Source organism: Mustela lutreola, chromosome 10 (genome assembly GCF_030435805.1).
Source record: "Mustela lutreola isolate mMusLut2 chromosome 10, mMusLut2.pri, whole genome shotgun sequence".
Lineage (NCBI taxonomy): Eukaryota > Metazoa > Chordata > Mammalia > Carnivora > Mustelidae > Mustela > Mustela lutreola.
The window spans coordinates 75,139,509-75,161,320 of record NC_081299.1 but is presented as its reverse complement, the minus strand read 5'-3'; the positions used below and the strand labels follow the sequence as shown (position 1 = coordinate 75,161,320).

The 21,812-nt window shown below is 40.1% G+C and overlaps 1 protein-coding gene and 1 pseudogene across 2 annotated transcripts; both read left to right on the top strand.

Annotated features, from left to right (window-relative positions):
• The first annotated feature begins 563 nt into the window (after window positions 1-563).
• On the top strand, window positions 564-18,493 carry LOC131809478 (guanylate-binding protein 1-like). 2 transcript variants are annotated; one of them, XM_059136605.1, is made up of 12 exons: window positions 564-672; window positions 1,598-1,710; window positions 7,932-8,140; window positions 9,699-9,826; window positions 10,980-11,089; window positions 11,357-11,553; window positions 12,142-12,384; window positions 13,272-13,552; window positions 14,194-14,406; window positions 15,200-15,302; window positions 15,541-15,734; window positions 16,305-18,493. In XM_059136605.1, the coding sequence occupies exons 3-12, from the start codon at window positions 7,951-7,953 to the stop codon at window positions 16,419-16,421; spliced, it is 1,776 nt and encodes a 591-aa protein (XP_058992588.1). In that variant the 5' UTR covers window positions 564-672; window positions 1,598-1,710; window positions 7,932-7,950; the 3' UTR covers window positions 16,422-18,493. The 2 variants fall into 2 exon arrangements, with proteins under 2 accessions (XP_058992588.1, XP_058992586.1); XM_059136603.1 differs by lacking the exon at window positions 564-672 and having other exon boundaries at window positions 1,550-1,710.
• Window positions 17,000-21,166, top strand: LOC131810529 (homeobox protein MSX-2-like; annotated as a pseudogene).
• Window positions 21,167-21,812: the final 646 nt, after the last annotated feature.

Here is a 21,812-nt window from a genome sequence, read left to right as displayed (position 1 = left end):
TTCTGTCTGCCTATGCTTGCTCTCACTCACTCTCTCTCTGACAAATAAATAAATAAAATCTTTAAAAAAAAATATGGAATTTAAGAACTATATAATGAAATTAACAAATAAATGTTTTACATAGGTATTCTACTATTTTTTCTATACTTCAAAAAGTTTATATATTCGAATTGGCAAAAGTGTGGGGTTTCTCTCATAGTTGGGTCATTTTGTATTTTGTCACATAATAGCCCATTGAACTTCTGTTCCATGCCAAGCCCTACTGTAGGTGCTGTGAATATGTGAGTTAACTGCTTTTATGAACCGGAATTTCAGGTAGTCATAAGGGGGGAAAAAATCAAGGTGATGTGATGGGAGACTGAGAAAGGGCTCATGGGAGACCAGTAGAATAGAAAGGGACCAATCTTACCAAGATCAAGGATAAGAAAGTTTCACATCTGCAAAATTGCTGTTTCCAGTCCGTTAAGGCAGGAAGAAACTGGGTGTGTACCAGTAACGGAAATACCCAGAGACGTCATACTTTTCTAAACAAATTGAAGAGCTATTTACTCAGAGACATTTGGAAAGTTAATGCAAAAAGGGACAAGAAAAGAAAGTGTACAATTCTATTTGTTAAATATCTCACTCTGGCTTCTAGGTGTAGAGAAATATCTGGGATCAGCAGAGAACCTGGTAAACCTCTCTCTTTCTCCTCATTTTCTTATTTCTTCCTTTCAGAAACAATGGAGAGGAAGAGGAATAGTTTAAAGTTTGATTCCCATGCTTCTGACTCACTTACTGAATAGGGACAGGCATATAATATGCCCTCTCTCAAGCCTCCTTCTTTCCACTGTAAGATGAAGACAATGTCACTTATTCAGCATGATTGTTACCAGGAACGAGCTAAAAAAGGAGAGATAAACCTGTTACTTCTATTGCTATTCACTCAGATCTCTGCACAATGAAGTAGCTTAACAAGAGGGGACAACACTGATTCAGTTCAGATTACTTATAGTGCTGTGATATGGCTTAAGACATTCACCCTTTCTGAGACTCCGCTTCTATAAAATCGTGGGGAAAAGTTTAGCATGAGATATAAGTTATGAAACCTATGTACACAATCAGCATAGAGCCTGGAACATGTGTGCAATATATGGAGACACTTCCTAACTGTGCACTGGGGATTAGCGCAGATGCTGGGTATTGTGAGTGTGTGAGGCATGTCCTTTTCTTTGCTTACTGTATGTATAAATGAGAAGCCAAGTCCACTGTATCTGCGTTCATTACTTAAGGAAATTAGACCTAAAAATTTACATGATTTGTTCCTCATTCTGGGTTTCTCAAACTGAACCCCAAGTCTGAGATCCATTTCATTATATTTAAATATCTGATAGACATTTCTTTAAATCAGTAAATATTCTCTAAAATCTCTTCTTTCAAAGAAATGTGAAATTTCTGACTGAGAAATTATGTTAAGCCCATCTACCCTCCCATTGACTCAGCTTCCAGAAATTCCTTTTATGGTCATTGAGTTCATTGTTTTGTGTTTAGTGCTTTCATTTTCGTATTACTATAAAGTCTGTTACAGTGGTTGCTTACTTCTGTTCTGTCTTTAAAGGAAATCTGGAAAGTCCAATGACATTTGACAGGGGAAATAAAAGATCCACTATCCAGTGAGAAACAGAGAAGTAACAGAAACCACTCCACCTAACTGAGAAGGAAAAAGAAGAGGTAAGAACTCCACTTTCTCATCAAAGCAGCTTTCTCTTCAACTTTAAAAAAGCTCTGCTCTGGGAAACGGAACTCATGATAAGGTTGGGGCAGAGATGGGAAGGTATTCATTAGGGGTGGTTTTCTTAAAAGGTGACCAGCATCGGGACAGGCTGCAGGTGAACCTGCTGTGGGCTACCAGGTCAGATGGTGACATACCGGTGTTACCTGGTGATAGCAGGTTCCCACCTGTTCTGCACTGTGCTTCTGCAGAATTAGGCACCAGCAGACATGGGCCTAAATTAAGTTTGAAATGCATTAGGAGGGACACCTGGGTGGCTCAGTTGGTTGGACAACTGCCTTCGGCTCAGGTCATGATCTTGGAGTCCGGGGATCGAGTCCCGCATCGGGCTCCCAGCTCCACGGGGAGTCTGCTTCTCTCTCTGCCCTTCTCCTCACTCATGCTCTCTCTCCCTGTCTCTCTCTCAAATAAATAAATAAATAAAGTTAAAAAAAAAAAAAAGAAATGCATTAGATTTCTTTCTCCTTTCTTTTAAAGTGTCATTGTCTTTGATGGAACTTGCTAGGTACCCATCTGACTGCAAATGAGAAACTAAAAGGCAACTGAAATAGGTTACATATGAGTAGTAAAAGAGGTGCTAAATAGCCAATGACACTGTTAAAGACAGAGAAAGTGAAAACTGAAACCCAGAGTGAAAGATGAAGATTTATGAAAACACCATACTTGAACTTTATTTCAAAGTGTATTTTTCTTCCTTTAGAAATAATCTGGGTTCAGTAGATCCAATTTCTTGGTACCAACTTATTTCTTGCCCCTTACAAATAGTATCTGCAGCCCTGTTTTACTAAAAGCTTCCTCTGTAAAGAGTCTACTGTGGTGCATTACTAAAGGCAACATCTTTGTTTGCCTTGACCTCTCCGTGCTCTCAAGCAGTTCCAACCTTGACTTCTGGAAACTCCTACCCTGAATTCTTTGGCTTGGCGCAAGCTTTATTCATCATCCCCTTGTCTGACAGCTCCCTCTCGCTCTCTGTTTCTCTTCCTCCTTTCCCTCATCTCTCATTCTTCTCCCTCTCCCCTTCACCTTCTCTTCCTGCCTTTCCTTCTCCTCCAAATGGAAGAGAAAACGGAACAGAAAACTTAGAAGTGTATGGCTGAAAATACAGATATTTTCTTTGAACAGCATCCCCTCTACCTCTCCTGATCTGCCTCCTGATCTTATTTTTTAGTTTCATGTATACAATATAATGATTCAACAGTTCTGGGCATTACTCAGTGCTCATCACAATAAGCACACCCTTAATTCCCTTCACATATTTCACCCAAACCCCCACCCACCTCACCTCTGGCAACCTTCAGTTTCTTCTCTATATTTAAGGGTCTGTTTTGGGCTTGTTTTTCTCTTTTTTGTTCTGTTTGTTTTTCTTGTTTCTTAAATTAATTCCACATATGAGTGAAATTATATGGTGTTTGTCATTCTCTGACTGATTTATTTCACTTAGCCTAATACTCTATAGATCCACACATGTTGTTGGAAATGACAAGATCTTATTTTTTATGGTTGAGTAGTATTTTATCATATTAAAGGCATATTATTATTCTATTAATATGTATTACATATCACAGCAATTATAATGTTATATATATGTACCACTTCCTCTTTATCCACTTTAACTACTCATCTACAATTGGACACTTGGGTTGCTTCCATATCATAAATAATGCTGCAATAAACATGGGGCTGCATATATCTTTTTGAATTAGCATTTTTGTTTCCTGTGCGTAAATTCCCAGTAATGGAATTAGTGGATCATATGGTAGTTCTATTTTTTTTTTAAGTTTTTATCTATTTATTTGACAGAGAGAGAGAGAGAGACCATAGGTAGGCAGAGAAGCAGGCAGAGAGAGAGGGGGAAAACAGGACCCTTGATGAGCAGAGAGCCCGATGTGGGGCTTGATCCCAGGACCCTGAGATCATGACCTGGGCCGAAGGCAGAGGCTTAACCCACTGAGCTACAGAGGCAACCCTCTATTTTTAATTTTTGAGGAACCTCCATACTGTTTTCCACAGTGGCTTCACCAGTTTGCATTCCCACCAACAGTGCACCAGGAATCTAATCTTCATATCCTCGCCAACACTTGTTTCTTGAGTTTTTGATTTTAAACATTCTGAAAGGTATAATGTGATATCACATTGTGGTTTTGATTTGAATTTCCCTGATGATGAGTGATATTATGAGCATCTTTTCATGTGCCTATTGTCCATCTGTATGTCTTCTTTGGAAAAATGTCTGATCATGTCTTCTGCCCATTTTTAATTGGATTCTTAGTATTTTGGTATTGAATTATGTAAGTTCATTATATATTTTGGATATTAACTCCTTATCAGACATGTCATTTGCATATATCTTCTCTGATTCAATTTGTTTTGTTGATGGTTTCCTTCACTGTGCAAAATCTTCTTATTTTGATGTAGTCCCAGCAGTTTATTTGTGCTTTTGTTTCACTTGCCTCTGGAGAAAAATGCTTGTAAGGCTGATGGCAAATAAATTATTGCCTATGTTTTCTCCTAGGAATTTTGTGCTTTCACATCTCACATTTAGGTCTTTAATCCATTTGAGTTTATTTTTGTGTATGGTATAAGAAAATTGTCCAGTTTCATTCTTTTGCATGTATTGTCCCATTTTCCCAATACCATTTGTTGAAGAAACTTTTTCCCATTGCATATTCTTTTTCTTTCAAAGATTTATTTATTTATTTATGTTAGAGAGAAAGTGAAAGAGAAAGAGAGTGTGTGGGTGGGGGAGCATAAAGGGGAGAGACAGCAAGACAATCCCAAGCAGACTCCAATGCTGAGCATGGAGCCCAATGCAGGGTTCAATCCCGCAACCCCAAGATCACAACCTGAACTAAAATCAAGAGCTGGACACTCAATTAACTGAGCCACACAGGCACCCCTCTCATTGCATATTCCTGCCTCCTTTGTTGTAGATCAATTGACCATAAAAGCATGAGTTTATTTCTAGATTCTCTAGTCTATTCTGTTGATCTATGTGTCTCTTTTTGTGCCAGTACTATACTGTTTTGATTACTAGAGCTTTATAGTATATCTTGAAATCCAAGATTCTGATACCTCCAGTTTTATTCTTTTTTTCTCAAAATTGCCTTCGCTGTTTGTAGTTCTATGCAAGTTTTAGGATTGTTTGTTCTAGTTCTGTGAAAAAATGCTATTGGTATTTTGATAGAAATTTCATTATACCTATAGATTTCTTTAGGTAGTATGGACATTTTAACAATACCCATTCTCCCAATCATTGAATATGGAATATCTTTCCATTTGTTTGTCTTACTGAGATCCTCCACTCTCTATTCTCCAATAGGTATCTTTATCATCATTATTTTGAACTCTCTATCAGACATTTCTTATCTCCATTTCATTTACTATTACTGTGGTTTTGTCTTGTTCTTTCTATCTGGAACATATTTCTTTGCCTCCTCATTTTGTCTAACTCTCTGTGTTTGTTTTTATGTATTAGCAAAGTCATCTATATCGCCTGATCTTGAAAGTAGTGGCCTCAACTCTTTGCAATGGCCTTCTTTGCCTGTTGTGAGCAGGATTTGGTCTCTATCTGTTCAGGGACCAGTCTGAGGCAGCCTTGCGCTTATAGTTAGGTCAGACCAGATGGCTGCTCTGACCCCATTCGCCAGAAATGTGGTTGCAAAGAACTGCAGGGTGCTTTTTCTGCATTGTCCTCTGAGAGGATTTCATTGGTGGGAAGGACCTGCAGTCAGACCAAATGTCTGACTCTCAGTCTATCTGTTGGGGTTGTAGTGACTCCAAACTACAGGGATCTCTGTGCAGACACTTGTGAGGTTTTTGTTGGTGGGCAGAACCAGCAGTCAGATCAAGACCATTGAGGCTGCAGTTAAACTGGTGCATGTGTGGTTATCTTCAGACACTTTGGAGTGGTGCTGACAACTATCAGAGCTACTCGAAAGATGAGACCGGGCCAAAATACTTTGGAGGAACTCCTCCTCAGTGGGGTAGGTTGGATGGGGGATCTGCAGGGGAACAGGGTATGCGGTGTTAAGAAACTAGATGGTGAATGTTCACACTAGTTACCACAGGTGTCATATCTAGGCTGGGGTTGAGAGAGAGAAATGGCATCCACCAGTTCTTTTGTTCTTGGAGAAGTCTCCCAAAGATCCTTGCCCATCCTGTGCACATTCTGGGGTTAGTAAATAAATCTCCTCATATACCTCAGTTGCCTCCCAAACTGTTGCCTCTGTGCTGTGTCTTACTGGGTTGTTTTTTATGCGGGCTCTTTAAGGGTGGGGACTCACTATTCCATCATTCTCCAGGCTCTCTCAGAGCCAAGCCTTTTTAAGTTCTTGATGTTAGGTGCCTGGTTGGTTTAGTGTGTTATGTGTCTGCCTTCAGTTCAGGTATGATCCCAGAGTCCTGGGATCAAGCCCCACGTCAGGCTCCATGCCCAGCAGAGAGTCTGCTTTCCCTCTCCCCCTGCCTATCCCCTGACCTGTGCTTTCTCTCTTTCTCAAACAAGTAAGTAAAATCTTAAGCGGTGCCTTGGTGGCTCAGATGGTTAAGCATCTGCATTCAGTTCAGGTTATGATCTCCAGGTCCTGGGGTGAAGCCCCATTTCAGGCTTTCAGCTTAGCTGGGAATCTGCTTCTCCCTTTCCCTCTGCCTCTCTCTTTGTTTATACTCTCTCTCTCTCAAATGAATAAATAAAATCTTTAAAAAAATAAAGTTAAGCACCACTTACTATAAAAACTCAAAAAGTTAAGCCACTCTAGTTTTCAAAGCCAGATGTAATGGGGAGTGTATTCCCAGTGCAGGTCCCCCATATCTGGGGTGACTGGTTTGGGGTCTGTTCCTCTCCATTCTCTGTACTTGTGGTATTCCTCCTGCTTGTGGTTGGTCTGGCATGTTAGTTTCATTTCCAACCAAACTTTACCCTTGCTATTATTTTTGATGTGGTCTCATCTCTGCAATTAACTGTTGACAGTCTTCTCTACCAGTCTTTGCCTCATTTTTGGGTAATTACACTGATGTAGCTGTTACTAGGTATGTCCATGGGATGAGGTGAGCTTAGGATCCTCCTATTCTGCAATCTTTCCAGGCTTCTCTGCCTCCTGATCATTTATTCCTTATTTCAGTCTTTTGTTCCCTTACTTACATATGTGTGTGTGTATATATGTATATTTATGTGTATATATGTATATGTCTATACACATAATTTTTAGCCACATTAAGTATTTCCAGTTGTGCACTTGTGCTCTCAGGTAGCTGGAGGCTAATTTACTTGTAAAGGTAATGAAGTTTAAGTTTAAAGGCCCCTTGCTTACACAACCCACACCAAGGCTTTGGATGAGTCTCTAGTCATGTGTCTCTGACATGGGCATATGTTTTTTATAAAATTTGCAAAAGTAAGTTATATTGGTTCCACTTTTGGAATGGCAGTGTGAGCAGCTCTGTGGACCATCATTGCAGCAAAATAAGAATAACTATGGGGGAAAAAATACTTAAAATCTCTGGGAACTGTTCAAAGGGTATACATGAAATGATGTATGAAAGTCTTTTTTTTTTTTAAGATTTTCCATTTATTTATTTGACAGAGAGAAATCACAAGTAGGCAGAGAGGCAGGCAGAGAGAGAGAGGGAAGCAGGCTTCCTGCTGAGCAGAGAGCCCGATGCGGGACTCGATCCCAGGACCCTGAGATCATGACCTGAGCTGAAGGCAGCAGCTTAACCCACTGAGCCACCCAGGCACCCCTGAAAGTCTTTATTCGTAGTAAGAAGTAATGAATAAATCAACATTGAATTTTTTACATATAACCAGGAAGTAAAATAAATCTTTCTAAATTCTATTCTATTTTACATTTAAAGTTTACTCTAAATTTTTTAATGCAAATCCAAAAAGAAAGTTTTCTACAGTGACCTAAGTGAACAATTTTTTTTTATGAGGGAGGCTGAATGTTCCTAAGATACTATCATACCAGTATTATTTCAGTGGACTACTTTGACAATCCTTCCGCCACTTCCTAAAATGATACAGATACTACCCTCATCTATCTCAAAGCTGACATCAAACTTTTGGACATTTGGGGACTCTACCTTCTGAATGTAAAATAACCTGGTGAATTATTTGATCTACTTATACTAGAAGTTTTATTTCATCCCATCTCTTCTCTTGCAGACTAAGGAACACTCTGAACATGGCCTCAGAGATGATGATGCCAGCCCCCGTGTGCCTCATTGAGAACACTGGAGAGCAACTGGTGGCTAATCAGGAAGCTCTGAAGATCCTGTCAGCCCATAAGAATCCTCTTGTTGTGGTGGCTATTGTGGGTCTCTACCGCACAGGCAAATCCTACCTGATGAACAAGCTAGCTGGGAAGAACAAGGGTGAGTGGCACCAACAAAGCTCTGTCAAGTCCTTTCTGTGCACCCACTGCCAGTATTGAGTGCAATGATGCAAGAAGAGGAAGTCAGAGATGCAGAAGACTATTGAAAGTTACCTTTCAGCCCACAGTTATGCTCTTATCTTCCCTATGGTGTGTAAAAGGCAGTTCATCTCACTTCCCACTTTGCCTTAGTATCCCCTTTTAAAAGCATAAATTGTTCCTTTCCTAGAAAGACTAATAATGCAGTAACAAAAACAATTCATGTACAAAATAATAAACTACAAGACATTTGCTGAAATGTTCATGCAGTAAAAGCAACTTTCCACTGATTATTAAGTGGAATGTTTAGGTCTATATTGGCTGGTTTTTTCTAACTGTTGTAAAATAAACATAACATAAAATTTACCATTGTAACAATTTTTAAGTGTACATACAGTTCTGTGGCATTAAGTTAAGTTCACACTGTTATGCAACCATTGCCACCATCTGTCATCATAACTTTTTCATCTTCCCCAGCAGAAACTCTGTACCCATTAAACAATAACTTCCCACCCCTTGGTGGCTACCGTTCTATATTCTGTATCTATGACACTTGCTCTAGGAATCTTATTTAAGAGGAATCAGACATTATTTCTCCTTTTATAGTTTGCTTATTTCACTTAGCATAATATCTTCAAAGTTCATCAGTGTTGTACCATGTGTCAGAATGCTCTTCCTTTTTATGGCTGAACAACTCTATGGGCATACCAATTTGTTTCCATTCATCTGTTGAAGGATCCTTGGGTGGCTTGCATTTTTGGCTATAATGAATAATGCCACTAAAAACATGAGGGTACAAATATCTGTTCAAGTGCCTATTTTCACTTTTGGAGGGTATATACCCAGAAGTGGGATTGCTGAATCACATGGTAATATGTTTAATTTTTAAAGAAATTATTAAATAAATAAATAAATAAATATTGTTTTCCAAAGTAACTGCACCATTTTACATTCCCACCAGAAAAGCACAAGTTTCTATTATCCCCACATCCTCCCCAATACTTACTACTTTCTGGTTTTTTTGATAGTGGCCATCCTAATGAGTGTGAAGTAGTATCTCATGTGGTTTTGATTATTTATTTCCCTAATGAATAATGATGTTGAGCATCTTTTCATTTGTTTACTGGTCATTTGTATATTTTCTTTGGAGAAATGTCTATTCAAGTCCTGTGCTCATTTAGAAAATTTTTTTTATCACTTTCAGAGGTAGAATTTAGTCATTCATCAGTTGCATATAACACCCAGTGCTCATTACATCAAGTGTCTTCCTTAATGTCCATCACCCATTTATTCTTTGCCCCTACACTCCAACAACCCTCAGTTGTTGAGCTAGAGCTCAATAGCTCTTAGCATCTTAGAGCTCAGCATCTCTTAGGACTATCCACCACAACCAAGTGGGATTTATTCCTGGGCTTTGCTCATTTCTTAACCAAGGTTGTTTTTTGTGTTGCATTGTAAGACTTCTAGATCCATCCTCTATCTCTAACTCTACCCACTCTTATCCCCACTCCCCTTCATAGGCTTTTCTCTAGGCTCCACAGTGCAGTCCCATACGAAAGGAATCTGGATGTGGTGTGTGCCTCATCCCAAGAAGCCAAACCACACCTTAGTTCTTCTGGACACTGAGGGCCTGGGAGATGTAGAGAAGGTAAGGATTAAGGATTTCATTTTGGCATAAGAACCTAATAATATTCTCTACAGTATTTATTTTTTTTAATTAAAGCTTTCATTTAAATATGTTTTTTCATTTCTGTTTATGTGCCCTGAGACCAAGTTTAGCAACCCGAGGTCAGGAAAACATTCAAAAGGCAGAATCTGAGAAAATCATAGTAGTTAGTGGGTAGTATTCTAATTATTAACAATGGTCTATATGCTAAGTCAGTTAACCCAGATACATAAAAGTAGTACAAATAAAATCGATGTCATGAGTTCAATCCTGCAGAGAACTTTTGTTAGAATTTAGGTTCTGGGGTGCTTGGGTGGCTCAGTTGGCTCAGGTGGCTCAAAGTCTACCTTTGGCTCAGGTCATGATCCAGGGGTCCTGGGATCAAGCCCCACATCAGGCTGCCTGCTCAGTAGCAAGTCTACTTCTCCCCGTCCCTCTCCCTCTGTGATCTCTCTCACTCTTGCTCTCTCTCAAATAAATAAATAAAATCTTAAAAAAAAAAAAAAAAGAATTCAGGTTCTGAAGTCCCATACCTTTGTGTTTAAATATGAGCCATGTCACTAACTCAGTGGTGTTGGCAAGTTATTTGACGTATTTTGACCTCAGCTCTCTAAATCTATAAAACAGATTTTTGCCTATCTATATATCTATATTTGCCTCATAGTATTGTTTTGAATAAGGTAAGTAATGGAAAATGTTAAGTCCCTAATAATTGCTCAATGAAGTAGCTACACATATTATTACTCTTATGTAAGTCAACTTTGCTATAAAAAGGAAAAGAAACTTTAAACTTAAGTTATATTTAAAGCCTTAGCATGCCCACCAATCTTGATTATTTTGGAATTACCTGTCAATGATCATAAGAGGTCCTAGACAGAATCAATGTAAACTAAAAATACTAATTATAAAATGACCCAAAACTGAAGTCTCACTCACATATTTGTTTGGATTTGGTTTTCTCATATAGGTCATTAACCAAATTAAAGCAAACTAAACTAAACTAAACTAAAACAAACAAACAAACACAATGACGCTCTAATTAAATGAGCATCCTTTTACTGCTGCTGATCTGCAAAGTACCAGGAGAATGAAACATAATCTCAGCATCTCAGCCCAAATGTGTTCTGATTTCCAGGGTAATAACCAGAATGACTCCTGGATCTTTGCCCTAGCAATACTCCTGAGCAGCACCTTTGTGTACAACAGCATGGGAACCATCAACCAGCAGGCCATGGACCAACTACAGTATCCTTTTTGTTGTTCAAAATAGCACCAAAGTAGGAGGGGAGACCTATTTAAAAACCAGTTGCTTGGCTGTGAATCCTGGTGAATCAAGCACAAAAAGAGAAAACATAAGAAATAATTCAAGGGTAAGGGAAAGATCCAATGTACCCATTGAAGAATTGACACGGGTTAAAAACAACGGTGAAATGAAGGTTTTAAATATATGGAACTAATATGAGATGGAAGACACTGTTCTTTTCTGCTAGTTTTCCTTAGTTTGCTACTCAGCTATGTGACAGAGCTGTCAGATCGAATCAGGGCAAAATCCTCCCCTAATGCCAATGGGTTTGAAGATTCAGCTGACTTCATGAGCTTCTTTCCAGATTTTGTGTGGACACTGAGGGATTTTTCCTTAGATTTGGAAGTAAATGGACTACCCATCACAGCAGATGAGTACCTGGAGAATTCACTCAAGCTTAAACGAGGTGAAAGGCAGGGATTTATAATTAAAAGGAGATAACAAAACACAAGAAACTATTGTGTTCAGCATTCCATTTACAGTTTTCTTACATTTATAGTTTTCTGTTTATTCATAGCTAGGTATAACTAAGAATTATTGCTTATTTGATGCACAAATTAATAAATTTGATTTTAAATTATAGTCTCCTCTTTTCTAAGAATAACTTATTTTCCTTTCATCTTTTCCTGTGTTATTATTAGATTGATTTTATATCCTTGCGTAGGGCTTGCAATTAGCTAAGGACTATGGAATAGAATAGGCCTTGATTGGAAGAAAGTAGATTAAAGCCTGAACAGTGTTCCGTCCAAGGGTTGGCAAATAATGGCCAATCCAGCCTGCCAGCTGTCTTTGTACATAAGATTTTATTGGAATAATGCTATAGCCATTCATTTATAGATTGCTTATGGCTGCTTTCATGCTGCAACAGCAGGACTGTGTACTGGAAAAGAGACCACCTGTCTTGAAAAGCCTAAAATATTTACTGTTTGGCTGTTCACAGAAAAAGGTTTGCAAGCCTCTATATTTGGGAAATTCCTTTTTTATCTTCCTGCAGGTACCACTGAAAGTGACCACAATTTTAATCTGCCCCGTCTCTGTATCCGGAAGTTTTTCCCAAAGAAGAAATGCTTTATCTTTGATCGACCCACTCACAGGAAGAAGCTAGGCCAGCTTGAGACATTGCATGATAATGAGCTGGATTCTGAATTTGTGCAACAAACTGCAGTCTTCTGTTCCTACATCTTTAGCAATTCCAAAACTAAAACTCTTTCAGGAGGCATCCAAATCAATGGACCTCGTGAGTCCTCTTTCTAGTCTTTTTCTTTCATTGTTAAGACTAAAGGAGGGTAGAATTATATCCACACAGTTTCAGCTTTGAAAAATGCAAATCCTACTGTTATTACCATTTAAATTCTAGATGACACCAACGTTTCTAATAGATTTTACTAGCCAAATTCCCGTGGGTGAGAAAAGATGGGAGAGGCCAAAGGAGAAAAAGCTCTATTTCTTAAATTTACTTTAGTTAATGGGACCTGTATTGCCCAATATAGGAGCCACTATACAAGTATAGCTCTCTCAATTTAAGTGCAAATTAATTAAAATTAAGGATAACTTAAAATTCCAATTATACAGCGATATTTCAAAGGCCCATACATACCTACATGGGGCTAGCAGTTGGATACCATACTGTATTATACACATAAAACACTTCCATCTTCCAGAAATTTTTCTTGGACAACACTATGCTAGAACAAACAAAACTCCTTTTGATTATGTTCTACAATATTGATCAAATGCTTATCACAGACCAGGGCTGATGACAAAGACTTAAGTGAGAGTGGTATGGTTCCTGTCCTAATGATGCTTGGGGGATAAAGTGGATGCAAACACTCAAAAAACATAGACATATGTTAACCATAATAGAGATTCTTGACCTTTTATGCATATACATATCACCTGGGCCTCTTGCCAGAGAGGAGGATCTAATTAAGTTGATCTGGGGCAAAGGCTGAGAATCTGCACTTCCAAGAAGCTTTCAGCTGGGTGTTGGAAGGAAGCAAGCTTCCTGAGGACGTTGAAGCTGTGAGGCAAATGAGTAGTAATAGACGTGATCAGAATTACACAGAATAGAATGTTTCCTCATCCCACCAGCAACAAGTATTCTCATTTGTTCTCCATTTGTAGGTCTAGAGAACCTGGTGTTGACCTATGTCAACGCCATCAGTAGTGGGGATCTGCCCTGCATGGAGAATGCAGTTCTGGCCTTGGCCCAGATCGAGAATGCAGCTGCAGTGCAAAAGGCCATTGCCCACTATGACCAGGAGATGAGCCAGAGGGTGCAGCTGCCCACAGAAACCCTCCAGGAGCTGCTGGACCTGCACCAGGCGTGTGAGAAAGAGGCCATCAAACTCTTTATGAATAGTTCCTTCAAAGATGTAGACCATTTATTTCAAAAGGACTTAGGGGTAATTTATTCTCAAGTTTATATGGATTAAGGCTTGGAAAACAGAATACTACCAGAAAATGAAATGGGCATTTATTTTGAGAGAGGGAATGTTTACTAGACTTTAGAATGATGATAACCACTATTTGTTATTATCATAAAAAGAAGAACAAAGTTTGTTATGATAAACTCCAAGTTTTAAAACAATTTTCTTTCATGAATAATAATCTTTCTCAAAATTTAACTAACGGTATATAGGTAACAATCAGAGCTTCTATTCAAATGTCCACTGTTTTCAGACTGGTTTGATATCCTATTCAAAGGCAAAGAAAATTGTAGTCCTGATTATCATATGCAGGCTTATGTTGAGCCACATCTATTCTATGTAATCACTGGTATAATTTGACAAGCAGTCTACCTCTTAAAGGTGTAGCAAAAAAAAAAAAAAAAAAAAAGACAGCAATCTCTGCTCTGAACTTCACCTCCAAGGAAAAAGGACTTTAGTAAGAGTCGGGAGCAAGAGGAAGGATCTGATCCTGTTGACGCGCCTATAACTTTTCCTAGGGTCATAGACTTGTTCTTGAGATGCCTTTCCAATATCTCCAAGGTCAAGCTAACATCTTTTCCCTGTTTTTCTTTTTACTTTTCATTTTTAAATTAAAGGCCCAACTAGAAAAGAAGCGAGATGACTTTTTTAAACAGAATCGGCAAGCATCAACAGATCGTTGCTCAGATTTACTTAAGGATATTTTCAGTCCTCTAGAAGAAGCTGTGAAGCAGGGGATTTATTCTAAACCAGGAGGATATCGTCTCTTTATCCAGAAGATGCAAGAGCTAAAGAGAAAGTACCTTCAGAAACCTGGGAAGGGGATACAGGTACCCAAGAGTTATCTGCTGATTCTGGAAAGCTGCTGACATGCCTCCTTGGAAGAACAGCATAACCAAGTGTAATTGCACACGTTGCAAGAACAACAGCATTCATGCTTTTATTTGATAAAGATGTACAGGGAGCCTATTATACCACATATGTCCTATGTGCTCATCCAAAAGAGTGCACTCAATTAATAACTGAGTTATTAACTGGATCTTCAGATTAACCACCAAGTTGTTACTGTAATTCACTATGATAGCTGGATCTTTATGCTGTAAGGGACAGAAACCCAGTAATGGTCACTTAAACAAAAATGGTAATTCATCAGTTTAGGCTACAGACTGGCTTTAAGGACAGCTGGATTCAAGATTTCAAGTAATGCCATCACCTGTCTCTCTGTCTTTACTCTCCTCAACCCCATGCTTCTGTCTTTCCTTCTCCTTCTAATTTTCCTTTGATCTGCTTTCTCCATGATGGCTTCCTTTTTCAGTAACTCACTCAAAAGGATACCACAGCACCAATAACTCCCAAACTAGAGCCCTTAGTCTGAAAGAACAAAGAATCTCTTTTCTCCAGTGTCTCTATCAGTCTCCTATAAAGGATTCTGCTTAGTAGGGTGCCATGACTGGCCATCCTGGAGCAAGTGCCCATACCTTGCAAGTGGCAAGGAATCTTGACCAGCAGCCACACCAGGGCCCAGAGGAGCAATTCCTAGAGGAAAAGATGGTGGGAAGACAATCAGGAACAAGAGTTTCTAGCCATTCCCTATTACTAAGTCCATGTTCTCTGGGTCCTAAGGCTGAAGAGGTTCTACAGGAATACTTGAAGTCCAAAGAGTCTATGACTGATGCCATTCTGCAGACGGACCAGACTCTCACAGAAAAGGAAAAGGAGATCGAAGGTGAGGAGACAGTCCAGAGACTAGATAGCCTCTAGAGCTCTCGAAGTTTAAATAATTTGGCTGGGTAAGCCTGTGATCCTTACACTTGGGCAAAAAGAATGAAGATGCCCTTCACTTGCTGAGGTCATTTCTGAGTAGGGCATATGCAGTGAGCAGCAACAAGGACAGGTAAGAGTGCAGGGAAAGAAGGGACAGCATGTTTTCTCACATATATTTTTCTTCTTTTTCCTCCTCACAGTGGAACGTGTGAAAGCCGAATCTGCACAGGCTGCAACAAAAGCACTGGAGGAAATGCAAATAAAGAATCAGCAGATGATGGAACAGAAAGAGAGGAGCTATCAGGAACATGTGAAACAATTAACTGAGAAGATGGAGAGGGATAGAATCCAGTTGCTGGAAGAACAAAAGAGAACTCTAGCTTGCAAACTTCAGGTATTTAATTACATTACCTTGAGGTTTCTGCTTTTCTCTTTCCTCTCCACTGTCCCTGATCATATCTTAGTGTAGCGGTAAGAACAAGACGCCCAGAAGAAGGTCCTTGCACCACTTGTATTTTTCGATTTCTGTCTTCCTGCCTGACCTGGCTCCTGCTTCTGCCTGGTTATTAAAAGATTTTATTTGCATTAGGTCCCATCTAGTCCTTTATCTGTACATCCTTCAATCAGTGGTGGCTGCTATCTGCTAGCCTTTCTGAAAAATCACTTATTTGTATCTCTTGCTTAGTACTGTATGAAGCAAGAACTACCATGCCTCTATTACTTGGGAAAAGAAACAGAAGTTTAGAAAAGTTCCAATAACTTTCATAGGGTCACAGAGCTGGGTAAGATATCTGAACTGCCTTTACCACTCAGTGGAAATGTAATCACAGATGTAATCACAGGATGCCCAAGAGAAACTAATGAAAAGTATATGTAGAGAAAATGTCAAGAAGAAATGAAATATTTTTAAAAATCTATGAATGTGGACACCTGATATACTCGGTCTCCATTTTTTCCTTTTTAGGAACAGTCCCAATTACTAAAGGAAGGATTCCGAAATGAGAGCAAACAACTTCATAATGAGATAGAAAATCTCCGGAGGAACATGGCAAGGCCAAGGACAGTATGCGTCATAAGTTGAAGACTTAAAGAACAGAGCTTTTCTGGTCACTCTTTTTTTTTTTTTAACTTTTATTTTTTTATTTGATAGAGAGAGATCACAACTAGGCAGAGAGGCAGGCAGTGGGGGTGGAGGGTGGAGGGGTGGGAAGCAGGCTCCCTGCTGAGCAGAAAGCCCAATGCAGGGCTCAGTCCCAGGACCCTGGGATCATGACCTGAGCTGAAAGCAGAGGCTTAACCCACTGAGCCACCCAGGCGCCCCCTCTGGTCACTCTTAACCAAGGCATAGCTTAAGTAATTTTTGAATTTGGAAATATAGCATTACACTTGAAAATAATTAGATCTTGCATTTTTATAACACTCTAAATTTGCAAAGACATGCAGTGCTATAATTAAAACCATGTCCATCCTCCTAAAAATATTTTAAGTTGTGTAACAAAGGTCAGTTTTACCTCTGCAACAACACAGAAGGTATTTGAGCTGGTAACATTCAGGAGCAGTTTATTCTTCTGTGTGACCATTAGTTGATAAATGGATAAAAACCAAATCTTAAGTAAAAATTTAAGAACAAAGTGGAGCATCAGTTTGGCCACGTGTACAATGGGTTTCAATGTCAGGGACAACCATTTTAGCTTTTTAGTGAAGAAGGTGTGTGTGCAGTTTTCTACTGTGTCACAACTGCACAGTCTGAGCAGTTATGTGATCACTAGGCCCTGGAAAAGGACAACCTTCCTGATGGATTCCAAGCTGAAGCAAGCCACCTTATATGGAGACCCAGAACCTCTACAGAATTTTCTTAAGAAGATGGAAGAAATCATTAGCATGAGTAGGGGTTGGGTCACAAACAAACAGACCAACAAAGGAAACTCTCCTTTCTTGTTCAATTCACCCAGATTATAAATTCAAAGAGACATTTTAGAATTTTAGGTAATTGACACTGGGCTGAACATAGTAACGTGATGACAATTAGGCATTGTGTATTTATAACAATATATAATTCACAAAGATGGACCTTAAATGATGACAGATAATATATTAGAAAACTGAACTAAATTATTAGATTGTTTATAGTCTTATAATTTAGGCAATATTTTCCCAGTTCTTAGAAGTCTATACTTGGAAGTTTGCTGATTTTCCCCCAAAGAAATTATAGATTTCTTTTTATATTTTTTGGCCAACAAAATAGTGTTCTTGGTATTACATAGTGTATATAGAATTTATCCTAATTTTCTAAACCCTAGGTAAGTGACTGTTTCTTAAAATGATTAAAAATTATTTTCAACATCATTCTACATCAGGGAAATACAAATCAAAACACAATGAGATACCACCTCACATTAGTCAGAATGGCTAAAATTAATAAGTCAGGAAACAACAGATATTGCCAAGGATGCAGAGAAAGGGGGACCCTCCTACACTGTTGGTGGGAATGCAAGCTGGTGCAGCCACTCTGGAAAACAACATGGAGGTTCCTCAAAATGTTGAAAAATAGAGCTACCCTATGACCCAGCAATCGGACTACAAATGTAGTGATCCAAAAGGGCACGTGCATCTGAATGTTTATAGCAGCAATGTCCACAATAGCCAAACTATGGAAAGAATTTAGATGTCCATCAACAAATGAATGGATAAAGAAGATATGGGGTGTGTGTGTGTGTGTGTGTGTGTGTGTATGCATGCAGTGGAATAATATGCAGCCATTAGCAGAAATGAAATCTTGCCACTTGCAACAACACAAATAGAACTAGAGGGTATTATGCTGAGTGAAATAAGTCAATCAGAGACAATTATCATATGATCTCTCTGATATGAGAAATTTGAGAGACAGGGTGGGGGGTTGTGGGGGGTAGGGAAGGAAAAAATGAAACAAAATGGGATCGGGAGACAAACCATAAGAGACTTAATCTCTGGAAACAAACTGAGGGTTGCTGGGGGGTGGGTAAGTGTGTAGGGATAGGGTACCTGGGTTATGGACATTGGGGAGGGTATGTGCTATGAAATGTGTAAGCCTAATGATTCACAGACCTGTACCCCTGGGGCTAATAATACATTATATGTTAATAAAAAAAATTTTTTTTCAAGCTAAAAATAAAATGTGCTTCACTAGTCTTTTTATTTCTGATAGGGTAGGGGTTTTTTTCAGTTTTCAGCAAAAAATAAGGCTTTACTCTTCATCAAAATGGTTGACTAACTTTCCTGCAAAAGACCAGACAATTACTATTCATGGCATTGTGGTCTCTGTAATTCCTGTCTCAGCTGTGCAACTCTGCCATGTAGTGTGAAAGCAGTCATAGAAAATACATACATGGATGGGCATGGCTGTGTCCAATACACCTTTATTTTAAAATATAGGTGGCACCCCCCAAACCATAGTTTTCAGATTACTGCTCTATTAAAACACTGATCAAATTCTATGTATCTGCCTTACATTGCTTACATTTGTAAGGGGATGTGTATTAAATTGTATGTTAGGATCTTGAAAGTATTACACAATGTTTCAATATATTACAAGATGAGAGAAATATAGGGAAGCAGCTAATGGCATTGAATGATTTGTCTGGTTTAGTGCCTTTTCCATACTGTATCCGGGAACAAAATAAAGCTCTCTCCCCAGGGAGGCATGTTGCTTCCAACAGTGGTCCTCAGTCCAGCTGTGAAATAAAACCGATGTACTGAAAGACCCGCGGATCCCCTTACCCAAGAATCCAACACTGCCACTGGATGCAATCAGCAAGAGGTTCTTTATTGTTACGCAGGTGCCTGCGGGTGGTCAGCGCGTGCCTGCGGGTGGTCAGCAGCTCCTGCTAGCTGAGCACACCTGGCTGGGGTGGTGCAGGATTTTTATAGACAGGTACAAACAAGTCCCGGATGGGACGGGGCCGATTGGCTGACAATTTGAACATTTGAAAAAAGGCATACTTGGTGTTAGCGGATTGGCTTTGGAAGACCCCCTCCTGCGAAGAGAAAGGCGGGAAGGGGAAACAAAGAGGGGAAGTTTGACCTTATTACTCAGCAGAAAGACATCCTGCCTACCTGACTATGCAGCCCCCTGTCTACGTGACCTACGTGACCTTGCAGCCCCCTTGCCTATGTGACCATGCCTCGGCTATTAGGAGAAGGTATCTTGTTCAAACAGGAGACAAGTGTCATGCCCTAAAAGCCAAGCAGTTACAGAAAGGCAAAAGAGCAGTTACATTGAATTCAACCCTGGGGGAAGGGTCTTTTCACTGCAAGGGGAGGAGGGGTGCTCTTACACAACAAAAGAGCAGTTAATTAGTTAACGACGGGGGGGGGGGGTGTCTTTCAGTACTAAGTATAAAATTCCTTGGCTCCTCCCTTTCTCTTGACTTTCTGATATAGTGTATCTGAGATGGGTCATTGGGTGATACAATAACAAGAAAAAGGTAATTCAAGGCTCTCAGCTTTCAGTCTGCCAAAGCTACCCCACGTTAGGACTGATATTTGCTGACCCTTATGGTGTTCTTCTGCCAAAATTGTTTTTAACCTAGAGAAGTATATTTTCTCTTGTTTAAATGTCAGGATGTTACTTTTCCTTCTGTGGGTTTAGTGAAAGGATATATAAGATCCCCCGATTTAGAGAAAGGCAACACAGAACACTGAGATCCTGACAAAACAGCAGAGCTTCCTCAGTGAAAGCTGTCCTCCCCAGGTCAAAAATCAGCTGGGCCCGCAGTCCCGCGCTCCATAGGTCAGGGAAGTCATGGCTTCTGCATCAAAGGCAAGGAACTGTTTTCGTCTGATGAGGAGGCCCAGGCAATGGTGGCTAGGCTGGGCCGGGGCCTGGGGGAGTGAAGGGGATGGTGGAGGAATGCCACGTGGAGGTCTCTAGCCTGCCCTTAAGCTGGGGGCGCTCATGCTCCTATGGGACAAGAAGCCGCCCAAGCGGGCGTCCCCACTGCCAGCCAGGCAAAACCACCACCCTCACCACCATCACCACCTTCACCCCACCCGGCCCCTGGGTAAGCCCTTGGAGACTGCCTCGGTCAAGTCGGAAAACTCAGGAGATGGGGCCCCCAGCATGCAGGAACCTGGGAGATACTCCCCGCGGCCAAAACACAGGAGACCCACCACCTGCTCCCTCCAGAAGCACAAGACCCATCAGAAGCCGCGAATACCCCTTACGATGGCCCAGCCTCTTGCTCTGGAGCGAAAACTCCACGGGAAGCAGCACTTCTCCATTGTACAGAGGGCTCCAAACCTCACAGAGACCCAGGTCAAAATCTGGTTCCAGAACCAACGGGCCACGGCGAAAAGACTGCAGGAGGCAGAACTAGAAAAGCTGAAAATGGCTGCAAAACCTGTGCTGCCTGCCCTCTGGTTTCGGCCTCCCTTTCCCCATCATTTCGTCCCTGTGAGCAGCATGCATATACAAGGCGTCCTACCCTTTCCATAGATCTGTGCTTCCCATCTTGCCATTGGACTCTGTGTGACTCCAGTCGGATATGGCATGTACCATCTATCCTAAGGAAGACCAGCTCCGTAGACTCCATGATGGATGCTTGTTAAAATGGGTCCCCCTTCCCTCTCCAAGAAGGCAGTACCAAGCCGGTACTCCTGCTCAGCAAACCTTGCAGGAGCCACCCCTAAGCGGCTAGACCCACAGGGACAGACATAGTTCGAATTTGTTCTTTAGGCTGGAGGCACCAAGCCCCATTTTCTTGGTGGGATCTTCTAGACGCCCCCTTCTCCTTTCACAAAGATTGGCTCTGGTGGTTTTTATACATAAATATATACATAATAAAATATAATGACATTTTTATACAGCAGATGTAAAAATTCAGTTTATTTTGAGGGGCAAAATTTATATGTACACATGTATACTTTTTTCTATATATCCCCTTCCTAAAAGAGACTGCTTAAGTCCGTTTTGTTTTCTTATAGGAGAGACCAACTATTTGCTAAAATTGCTGACATCTGGTGATTTTGATGGGATGATTGACTTTTGTTTATGGAGAACAAAGGTTAGAATTAGGTGTGATGTTTAGGAAATAGATTCCTCAAAATAGAGACATCATGTTTTTGAGTTTTTACATGCATTAAAAAAAACTCACTGAGGGCTCCTGGGTGGCTCAGTGGGTTAGAAAACTCATTAGGTACCACTGTATTTGGCCCTATATTTTCCCCTCTGTCCACATTGTTACAGATTGTTAACGTCTTAACTTTTTTTTTTTTTTTTTGGTAAGATCAATAAAAGGGGGGATGAGAAGAATCCTGAGAATGCCCGGGGGTAAGATGGGATATGGAAGTACTTCCTAATTCCTCTCAAGGCTGTTGCTTAACTCCACTTCAGATAATTAGTAAAAAGTTAAAACATGATGGGAGATTGATGGTTTCTATGAAATATGAGCACAAGTCAGTCAGCACACATTGCAAAGGTGATTGGGGAGCAGGG